Genomic DNA, 11,937 nt, shown 5'->3' on the forward strand with positions numbered 1-11,937 from the left:
TGTTTCATAGTCGAAACAATTCTTCCCGTCGATGGAGAAAAAGCTTTTCCAATGGCGTGAGCACGTGGGTGGGCGCAGAGGGGGAGAGTATGGGTCTTGCAATATGTCGCATAATTCGACCATTCCTCATACCATTTCTCCGCGTTCGTTTCGAAGGGAACAAACTTCCAACATGTGTATACGCGTGCATGCACGCTTTCGCCACTGTTTCATAAATACGCGAAGTGGTAGTCGTTTGCTTTCAGAGACAAAGTCGCGAAACCGATCCAGGAAATATCGAGGATTGTATAGGATTTTATCTCGCGGTGGGGGAGGGATCGTCAAGATCGAAGGCATTCCTGCCCCATCCTGCACCGTGTATTGGAAGAAATATGCGTGGAAAACCCGCGTACAGTTTCCCTTTTTCGACGATGATACCATGATACTCTTCTCTCTTTCTCTTTCTCTCTCTCATTTCTTTTTGAATTCTGTGAACAGAATCGTAGAGTCGATATTTGGCGTATGATTTATTGTACATTCGCACTCTTCTATCTTTTTTTTTTTGTACAGAGAATTTAATATCGTGTAGGTGCGATAATAATGGAGCTGTAAAGAAAAATTGTTTATTTTATTTAATGATAAATAACTCTTTCATATTCTTAAGATCAATCACATTGGTCGTTATTTTACGGCTACAGTTGATATTAAATGAAAAATTATATAGAAATTATATAATGATTCGTTAATTTTCTTTGATTCTACGAAAATCGTTGCACCGTTACAAAAATGATATATTCCACGAATAGATAGGAAGAATAAGTTTGAAGAAATCGATGGAAATACTCGGTCATTGACACCACGGTCAAGTTTTAACTTGGCAGACACCTCTCGTAAGCTTCTTTTCTTTCGCTTACAATGGCGTCAAAACATGCAAAATTATTTCCGCGGTTGGTAACGTAGCATTTCTCTCAAACTACTTTGCCACATATTCACCATGTCACTACTCCTCTTCCTCCCTCCCCGCGCGTAGGCGATGCACGTACAGGCGAGACAGGAGCAAACAACGTTTGCATGGGAGACAACATTATCATGCAGGTGGATACAAAAGGCTCCTTTGTAAAGGCAAGGTGAAATTGCCGTTGAAAAAGCGTGTCGAGTGTTTCTGAACCACGGGCATAGAAAGAGGAGAAAGGAACCGTGGAAAGACGGTAATTCTCCGAGAAAGTTTCCGTCTTTCCAGGTCGAGCGGTGATAATTTAGCGGAGGGATGAAATTGTTGACCTCGTGTCATCCTCGCGAATCCCGTCAACAGTTTGTAGCCAGCTCCTATCTTGTAAACAACACGGGTATCCTGCGAATCCTGAATCCAAGTGTCACAGCTTTGCTCCACCCAGGCTTCTTTTCAATCTTAACTTTGATTTCTTTGCAATTTCTTTCTGTATTTTTCTGGATTTCTTCCCAAATTTGTAGGTAAATTGGAAAAGTTAATGTTAATGTGTTGTATACTTGCTCGTTCAAATTAATTAATTTATTGTATCAAATAAATGTTGATTGTTCAAATATTTTGTTTGAACAATCAACATTTGGTAATTTGTTTTATTTAAGAATATAATATTTTAATTATTAAAAATGAAAAGTAAAGTATTCTGTTACATATACACATATTTTCTCAAAGTTTCCCAATCTTTTTTAAGTCCTCTTTTATACCTACCAATCTCCACACCTCCATAATTAAATAAAATGAAAAAAAAATTAATATTACGATTTTATTTACGTTAAAAATAAATAAATTTACTTACGTTAAAACTCTCGTTAACTGAAAATGACATCAGCGAGCACTTTATAGATCAGGAGCCAAAGCGAGTGAACATTATGAAAGTGAAAAGATATAAATCTTCTAACACATAGCGCGAATGTACTATGTATTAAATGGCACGCCTCGTCGTCGTCAAACGCTTGGAAATGTCGATGGCCGTTTGAGGAGTTAAGGCTCGCCAGCTCGTTCTCTCGAAAGTATCATTAACGCGGGCCAAAAATCGGTTTTTCATAAAACGCGCGCGACGCATCTTCCTTAAGCGGGGCGGGAAATATTCATAACCCTGGCCTCGACCAGGGTAACGACCAGCGAACGAAAGGCTAGTTGCGTCAAACGCACGTCGCACGAGAAATTGGTATTCGCGGCAATTAACTTCGTCCACCTAGTGGAACGACAACCTATCCAATCTCGTACGCGGTGACATTTTCTGATTCGATGCCCGGCATTTCGCGTTATTGGCGTGTAACGAGATGCTTTTGAACAGCCGCGAATCTAATTCGTACGTGAACTTCATTCACAATATATATCACGTGTTCCATTTAACGGATGTATCTGTAGTAACGCGTTCAATTTTGGTCCTCGAAATATTAATCAATTGATATATTCTAATTCTTTCCAAATTATTGATATTGGTTCCTTGAATATTGGCTAAAAGTATAAAATAAGTATTAAGGTGAAGTATAAGGTAAATTAGATTAAAGGATTTGTATATAAAAAATAATCCTTGTTAATTATCCTCTTCTTGGGATCTTTTTTTAATTTTTCTTTAATAAAATATCCATTACATATTGTTAAACAATTCTGTGAGTGATAATTTTAATTATATTGTAAAAAGAGTGTATCTAAATCAAATTGGAATTAGTAGATGAATTGTTATTAACAAATTAGATTTTAAGGTTTTAGATTTCTACTGGAATTTTGAAGGTAAGTCAATCTGTTACACTCTGTAAATGCAGTCTTGAAACCATTGTCAGTTCAGTTTACTAATAGTCATTGGTGGTCATAGTGAGGTTATGGTTATATAACCTGGTGATTAGTTTCACGGTGTTAAATTAAGCTAGGTAAACTGAAGTACAATAATTGTACTGGCATATATTTATTAAATTAATATATTTAGAAATTATATTAATAAGTTTAATTACTGTAGTAACAAGTTTTATTTTTTAAATGTTATAATTTTCATTAGAATTATTTCAAAATATATATAGAGAAAATATAATAATAATTTTCTGCTAATAATTGAATAATTTACTAAGTTTATTATTTTAATTTTTACTATGCAAATATATGCAAATTACTAACAAATAATTCTAATAAAATCTTTGTTTCTGTATTCTAAAACCTTATATATGTATTTCATGTAAATTTTATATTTTTTTATAATTTTTTTATAATATAATATTTTTTTATAATTTTGACTTTTAATACATTGTACATTTAATCGTTCTATATATTTTCTAAAAGTACGTTTCAACTTTAATATAAATTCTATAAATTAATTTTATCAAACGTTTCATCAATGCTATAAAAAATAATCCATATTAAAAGGATTTAAGTCATCTGATCTTCCCGCGATATTCCAAACGTAGTCTTAAATTGTTTCCCGACAGATGCCGCATCGGTCAGGGGCGCGAAGTTGAGCAATCGATTGCGATATATCGCAACAGCCCCGGCGCCGAGGGCGAGGCGCATGCGCAGCGCCGGCCTTGCCGCGATTGGCCGGCGATGATGTCATGCAGTCTCTCCCCCTAAGTCTCTGATATCATCTGCGGGCTTTTCTGCAGTCCACACCGATCACTCGAGCGGCATAGCCGCGTCTTCGGAGATTTTACACCTGTGCTCGAGATCGTCCACACTGTGTGTGCCCGTGGACCGACTCCAGCCGTATACCAGCCTCTTCCTGCCTTCCGGTCCCGTCCTCCGTGCGAAAGGTGAGTCCATTTCTCCAGATGAATCGCAATAATCGTGCACGAGCTAACGACCTCGCGACGTTTCGCCACTCACACGTATACCGCCTGCTTCACGTACGTCTTCACTTTCGCGCGATCGTGTGAGTATAAACATACGTTTACGTGTTCAGTGCTCGTTTTTATCGCTACATTTTTATTGTACATGAGCAGTTAATTTCATGCTCGATTTCTTCGCGAAAATTAGATGCTTTTTTCTGCTACGATATTTTCGGAGTAAATGGCGGGCAAGTGTAATAGACAAGGATAGCCTATACACATCGTTATTACGCAATATTTGAAGCGGGAAAATAGTAGCACTGAATACGAATATATATAATTAATTGAAATAAAACGTATTTTCTGTATATAATAAAACGATTTGTGAGATTTGTTACAATTTTATCGAAAATTAAAAGTATGGTATGAAGGTAGAAACACGTGGTCGATTGACTCGTCGCGAATCGATTATTCTCGCGACTTCGATTTCTTGAATATCGAGATTTGAACGAACGACTGTGGCTATTGCGTTTTATTTTATTCGTTGTGTTGTGCGTAGTTCGGCTAAAAAGAATGAATAAATACGTTTGGGATTTGATATTGAGAATATTGTTTCGTTAGAATTCACGTGGTAGGTCAAGTTTTTACTCATGTCCTTGTGATAATTTCGATCTCGCGTTATTATTGTTGTGTATACAGAGTTCGTATATGTGACTTCGTGATGAGGTTAGGATGCTTTGATGCCGTTCAACTATTCCTGGAACTAATTTTGAAGCCAATTCTTGAAAAAGGTAATGTTATTATTACTCTATGTTATTATTTCTGTTTCCTTCTATGTTTTTTTTATATCATTTTTTATTATGTTAAGCAAAGGTTATTCTATCTTGTTACTTATGTATATGTACTTATTTAATGTATCCTTAGTCGATACATTAGTTTTTCAAATAATATTAAGCATTACATATATATTTTTTGAACACTATCATTGTCTATATTATCTATCATTTTAATTTTTTTTTTTTAACAAAACTTTCGTAAATTTGTAGTACGTATAATACTAGTATATAATAATACTGTTCATTTCGCAGAGATGAACAATATGGATATTTTATATATATTTTAATATTTTTCGAGTGTAACGTAATAAAAGAATATTATATTTATTCCATCGCCGGGAATTTTAACGACACGAATTATCGAATCATCGCGTTTTCCGAGTGTCAGAAAAATTTGATCCTTCCGGTTGAATATGGTCGTTTCTATTTACCGTACTTTCCTCTCATTAACGCGGCCTAAAATCTCACGAGGACACTTCTGTTTCTCGTTAACGACGCACCCATTCTCTTTTAAGCTCTCATCGGTTGCTAAAAATCGAAACGTGCGTGAATTCGCAATAGAAATAATATTGAATGCGTATATTTTCTTATATATAGTTTTTTTAAATTTTTATTAATTTCTTACATCATTATGATATTTATTCTTATTTTAGTTTTGGTATTTTTTTTATAATAATATGTAATTCCGATTATAATAACTTATTCATACATTACATGTAAAATAGTTTATAAGTAATTTTCTACTTACATAATACATAATACAGTCTTATACTTTATGTAATATATAATACTTTTTCATTTAATATATATTAATTCTCATCTTATAATAATAATATAGTTAAATATAGTTTCGTTTTTACAATATTTAATACATTTTGCTGAAAAATTAATTTTAATATAAATAATAATATAAAACGGAAAGAGGAAGAGACAGATTTACTTCAATTCTTTGAATTTCCTTAAAAATTCGACTTAACACGATTTTAATAATTCAAAAACATATTTCAATAATATTGATATATTAATTTTCATTTAATTTTTACTAACCTTTTTCGTAATATGATCAAATATTAACACTTATTTTTATTTTTGCCATAATCTGTCTCTTCAAAAAATATTCGCTTCCATACTTTGTTCCATTTAAAATTATATGCATTTCACGATTTTTTGAATCAAGGGATGAAACTTGTAGAACGTCTACGATAATTTTTCACATTTTCCCGTTCACTTCCATATCGATAACCTTAGGACAGCATTTTATTACGTATCGTTTTTCAATAATGATGCAACCATCGCGGTTATACCACTGTTTCCGTATATATATACACATATATACATCTCGTGACCGCGTCGATGGCTTGTACATATATATTTCGAATCCCACGAATTGCGTTTCCGGGAAACTTTTCGCAATGAAGTCGATGAACGGGTAAAGTTTTCGACTGTAAGAACTGATAATGCTGGTTGCTGTTCCATTGAAAAAGCGCGCCAACACAGATCGATCTTGTTGCATAGGATTAAAAATTGTTATTGTAGGAAATGTTTCCGGATATCTGAACGACCTGATATTATTCGTGGTAAAATAGGAATCCGGGATCGTTTCAAGTTTTTTTTTTTTTACTAGTTTTAAAAGTTAAATTTTCCATGCGATGATTTGTACAATAAGTTTTGAATAAATATATTGGGAGATTTTTTTATTAATTAAGAGGATAAGGATTAATTATTTGGAACTTTTGATAGGAAGTATATTAGATTATGAAAAATTTTGTTAGGAGATTTGAATATTACAAAGGAAAATTAGGATAGATGTATGGATCATAGGATTAAAATATTTTGGCAATTGAGATATTTGAATGAATACATTAGGAAATTTTATGGATCATTTGTTTAATGAATTGGGAGAGAGATATTTGAAAATTTGAATAAAAAATTGATCCAGAGGGAGTACATTAGGAAAATTAAATATTTGGAGTCTCGAAATTAGGATATTAGGACAATTTAATAATAGAGAAGTTAATAAATTAAAATTTAGGGAATTAGACAATAAAAATTTAGATAATATAGAAATGCATATAGAAAATTAAAATATTAGGAAATTTAGGAAATGTATATGCATAAAATATAATTTTAAAAAATATTAATAAAAAATTAGGATATAAAAAATATTTAAAAAAATTTAATATTTTACTATTATGTTCTTCTTTCATCAAAAGAACTTTGAAATCTTCGTAACATGGCTATTTTCTTCTCCTCGTTGAAATTGCAATAAACATAATTGAATTCCTTTTGTTTTTCCAACGAAAATAGTTTTTATCTTATTATTTACCATTCCAATTAATTCCAACTCCTGCATTCCAAACTTCTTGATCCCTTTTTCCCTCGATCGAGTCGAGAATTCCACTTTTTTCAAAAAGAAACTCTTAACAAAACAAGCTAAAAGCTTCCCATTTGAAAATTAATTTCTTTCGCGCTTTCGTGATATTTGCAAGCAAGTTGTTGCAAATTGCCACGAAGACGAATTCATTCAACGATTCAAACGTATACACGTCGAATTTTTTTTTTTTCCCTCCGAAAAACGTTTCCCTTGAATTGTATCTTCAAAGTGAGCGTTTCCATTTCTTTCCATTTCTTTGGATTAAGAAACTGCAACGTGCAAGATTGGATAGCTTGCCATTACGTTTTATGAGATTAATAATGTTCCTAACTGAGCATTGTCTATAACTTTCGCGTTCAAAACTCTCGAAGGCCGATCGAGCACATTTTAGAGGCGCAATATCTCGGGATTGTTCGCGAGTAAAGTATTCGTCCTGTTATCCACACCGTTATCCTCCATGTGACGAACGTAAAATTTTATATCGTTCTTCAATCGGTAATAAACTATTCCCTGCCGAAAGTTCGAGTCGTCAGTTTTATCACAAAGATCGTTTAACTTATCGAATCGAGCTATAATTCTAAGCTAACGTACTATAAATTTGGACTGTTCATTATTTAGAAATTTTCTCTTTATGATGGTGGAACACCTGTTACTATGGTTCCTTACACAGGGGACACGTTATATGTTTATTTCTTTTTCTTCTTCTTCTTCTTCTTCTTTTTTTTTAATATGAGTCTTAGAATATGTTGCAAAAGTTTCGGTAGTGAAATTCTTTGACGACTTTTCTGTAAAAATTGTGATAATATAATGTTACGAAGTCTTTTGTAATTTCGCGTTTAAGATTAATTTAGAAAGGTATTGGAAATTCCTTTTTATTTTTTAATAGATATTAATGATATTGTTCTTCGTTCGTTCTTATAGGAATTTTATATGATTGTAGTAATTTTTTTAATTTCTTGAGAAATATTGGTACAATATTAATACAGGATGAGTTATTTAAAATTGATTTTTTCACTATTACTTTCATTATTAAATAAAAATCTAAACTTCTTTGGATTCTTTTTTCACAAATCATGTACTTTGTTAATTAGATTGAAAGAATGTTTTTCACGAACTTTTAAATGTTCTTCAGTATTATTTATTTCCTTCAATACTTACGAATATACTTATTTATTACATATTCATGTAAAATTATTTTTCAATAAAAAAAATAAAGAATTGGATTTATTTGTACAAGAGAACTTTTCATCTTGTCATAGTTTTTAGAAAATCCGCGTATTTTTCGATGAATAACAGATTACACGAACACGTTTATTGTGAATAATAGACATCTTTGTCTCGATTCACCGATGCGTTTCAATAAAACGAATGTGCGTCAATGCTGCTACTCCATTGGAACTTTCGATAAAAATTATTCCAATAAGTACACATCTATCGAGAAAATATTCTTTATCCCCATCAATAAACAAGCTTCCTATATTTTTCCTCGCACGTATCTCAATAACTATCGTATTCCTATTACAATTAATGAAATATTAGAATAATTTACATTGTAAAAATTATTACCTCTGTCCATCACGTCGTATTTTCCATTAAAAAAACGCAACACCTCGTCTCAATCATTTTTAATTCGCATAAATATCCATCTTCCAACATCCCATTTCTCAGAACAAGCAAACAAAAATTCTCTACCTCGAAATGTGTGTCTCCTCTCAAAATGCCTCTCTCGAAATAACTTCAACAGTTCCAAATAAATATCAATCCCTTAAAATTATTATTCCATTTTCCCGAAGAAACTCCTAAAATTCGCAATTCGTAACTTTTCAACTTTCCAATCGAATAACGCTCGAATAACTTATCCACCGTTCTTTAATAATTAATCAAACGATACCTTCGTACTATTTCACCACGTGCGTGTAAACAGCGTGTAAATCGGCGAGTTAACCCTTACATAAAGTAACCGGTTGGAACGCGTTTGTACACAAGCGTGAATAATGTATGCGAGTCCAGCGGTGAACGTTGCGTTTTGCCGGTTTTTGGACACTGGCTTGCTCGCGTTGGGAATAGGCGTAAGGTTCCCGGTTGTCGTTTAGAGCAGGCTTTGTTTACGAGCGACCACGAAGAGGTGGTTACTGAAAGAAAAAAACGTGCGTTTTAGGTAGGACGTACCCCCTCTAGCTGTCTCGAATGAGTCCCTCGTGCTTTAGGGCTATCGAACAAGTTACACCCGAGAAAACTTATGGGACACAAAACGATGTATGTAGGCGCTATAAAGAGGACACGTGTCCGTCGTTTCGTTCGAATATTTTTTTTTATCCACGTGTCTACAAAGTTGATGAAATTAAGGGATTAGTAGGGTTTTAGGAAATTAGGGATGTAGATTTTATTTTTGGATACTTGGAAATTTAGTTTAATTTAATTTATTCCTGTTATTTTTTTTTAATCTTGAAACGAGTTTTCATTTTGATGATAAGAAATAAAAATTAAAGTATGATTTTATATTCGGTCTATATAGAATAATATAAGAATAATAATAAGGTACGCAATAAAATTTAAAAAGAAAAAAAAAAATAACAAGAAAATCGTGTTATTATCGGTTTACATTTACAGATCAAACAGATTTAGGTTTTACGATTTGTTGATCGTTCATGGGGATATTTTTCATTTTCGATATAGGAAATATAGGAATGCGGGGTGGGACTATATGAAAAAAGTTGTGCACGGGAAAAAAAATATCAGAAGAATATTTTCGATGAGAGGTTCACCCTCGAGTCTAGTGGGCCCTTTGCATTTCAAGAATACCATTTTCGAGGTCCACCCTCGAACCTTTACACGCTTTCCCTTTACATACCACCCTCCCTCCTCACCCCCATTCTTTTTCTCTTTAATTTCGTTTGCCGTCAAACTTTTTCGGCCAAGCTTTCGAAACTTTTTCGGCCAAGCTTTTGAAACTTTTTCATAGAAACAATGTAAATATTACAAATGGTCAAAGATAGTAACGTTGCTATAGTTAGTTAAAACATTGTCTCTCTCTTCATATATTTTTCTATCATTTGCTCCATTATATCGTAATTATTAAATAATTATAATAATTTTATTTCGACTTATTTATTATATTAATTTATTTCTCGGTCGTCCCTATTTTTCTGAATTTGTGTGTATGTCGCTCAACTCAGACGGAATCCATTTATCTACTTTCTTACTCGAGTCAACCAAGAAATAATCGGTCAAACGGTTGACTTTTATTCGGAACGTTATTTCATCTCCTCTCCCTCTCCCTAATACATTAAATACATTCTCTTTCTTGGTCCTTCTTTTACCTCGTTTTTAATATCCTTAAATTTTATTCCAAATTCAATTTACAATAAAATTGTACCAACGAAATCAATCATGACTGAGTTATAAATTTCACAGTAATTTCTATCACGGATCTTCCCTTTCAATTTCAAAAAAATATCCATAACGAGTTTCTATCTCAATCAACAATTTCTTAACACTTCGAAATTTTAATATTCCCGCATAAAAAAAACTAAAATTCAAGCACGAGCACAACATTGCCTCGTTGAAAATCTCTCCAATAGCAATAATTGTTCACGAACCTAATAAAATCTCCACAGACTCGTGGTTAATAGATCATCCGTATATCAGAACCGGTTATCAATATCAACCGTCCGTGCTCCCCTAATTTATCCGAATCGTTTATCTGTCCAGCCGGAGGATACACACGTTTCAGGAAATAATTACGCCATTAACGGGGCCGAATAAAAGCCGCGTGGAAGGAGGGAACGGGCGCGTTAAGCGTTATTCGTGTATCGTTAACACGGCCGATTCGATCGAAATCGTGAGGGAGGGAGGGAGACAGAGAGGGTGGGGAAAAAAGCTTGGAAAACTCGGGTGCGATCGTTTATAAGGCAAACAACCGGGCGCCACGAGTGTTTCTTCGACCGGGTTGTGTCGGTATTATCGCCTTTACACCTTCCATCCTCTTATTCCATCCTTTATCCTTTCTCTCGTTGCACCCGCATTGCGGGAACGTTCGAAGAAATGTTGGAAGATTCGTCAAATCTCGATGGGGGAACAAGCGTATAAGCTCGAATTGGAGTGATTCCAATCTCTAATCGATGGATCGTCGCATCCTTCTCGCGCTTAAATCATACGCGATTCGGTGGAATAAAGATAGGATTATATCTGGTTGATATAAGTGGAAGCGCGAATAAACGAATCGAGATGTAAGTTTTGGAATCGTGATTGTGGTTTGAGGAAACATCGAGTGAAAGTTTAGGGAATTAGGTATATAGTCGAGGTTCGATTAATTAATCGATCGATGCCGAACAGTTGAAACGCTTTTAGCTGTATTGCTAAAAGTGGAGGGGGAAGGAGGAAAGGGATATATGGGATTGCGTTTGAACGGTTCTTCTTTTGATGTGGTTAGATTGCTTGCCGGTGAACGTTGGGTAACAATTGGTTGGAGTTAGTTTGAAGTGAGTTTGTGAGTGTGTTCCAAGATGATGAATTTTTGGAATTTCTGACGTTTTTGTAGAATTCAACTCACTGTTATTATTATCAGTGAATTTTATTGATTATTTGTTATTTTAATATAGTTTAAAAATTATTCAAATGTTTGAAATAGATAAAAAAGACGACGAGTTGAACATCGATTGAATGTTCTTTATTTGATTGGTCGATCGATTCTCATTGAAAAATCTCGAAAAAAAAAATCAATCATGAAGAATGATATTCAATCAATGGATAAAATTAGTCTTCGACGCGTACACGTATTGATTTTTAATCATCTGTCGTAATTAAAAATATTAACTGTCAATCGTTCATTGTTAGTTTTTAATCGAAATTTAATTAAAATTTCATTCGGTTTACATAAACGTATATGATATTAAATGAATACTTTTAACGATTAATATTGACACTGGATGGACTTGATATGAAACCAGAAAATTAATTTCATAAAAAAAAAAAAAAAAAAAAAAA

The 11,937-nt window shown here is 33.3% G+C and overlaps 1 protein-coding gene across 1 annotated transcript in view; it reads left to right on the forward strand.

Annotated features, from left to right (window-relative positions):
- The window catches only part of LOC102679691, a 136,852-nt gene that overhangs the window by 3,991 nt on the left and 120,924 nt on the right, over positions 1-11,937 (forward strand). Inside the window, exon 2 of the mRNA XM_031508985.1 lies at positions 3,607-3,726. Within this exon, the coding sequence (XP_031364845.1) occupies positions 3,607-3,726 (120 nt within the window). The remainder of the gene's footprint in view (positions 1-3,606; positions 3,727-11,937) is intronic.

The sequence above is a fragment of the Apis dorsata genome, unplaced genomic scaffold (assembly GCF_000469605.1).
Source record: "Apis dorsata unplaced genomic scaffold, Apis dorsata 1.3 scaffold_117, whole genome shotgun sequence".
Taxonomy (NCBI): Eukaryota; Metazoa; Arthropoda; class Insecta; order Hymenoptera; family Apidae; genus Apis; species Apis dorsata.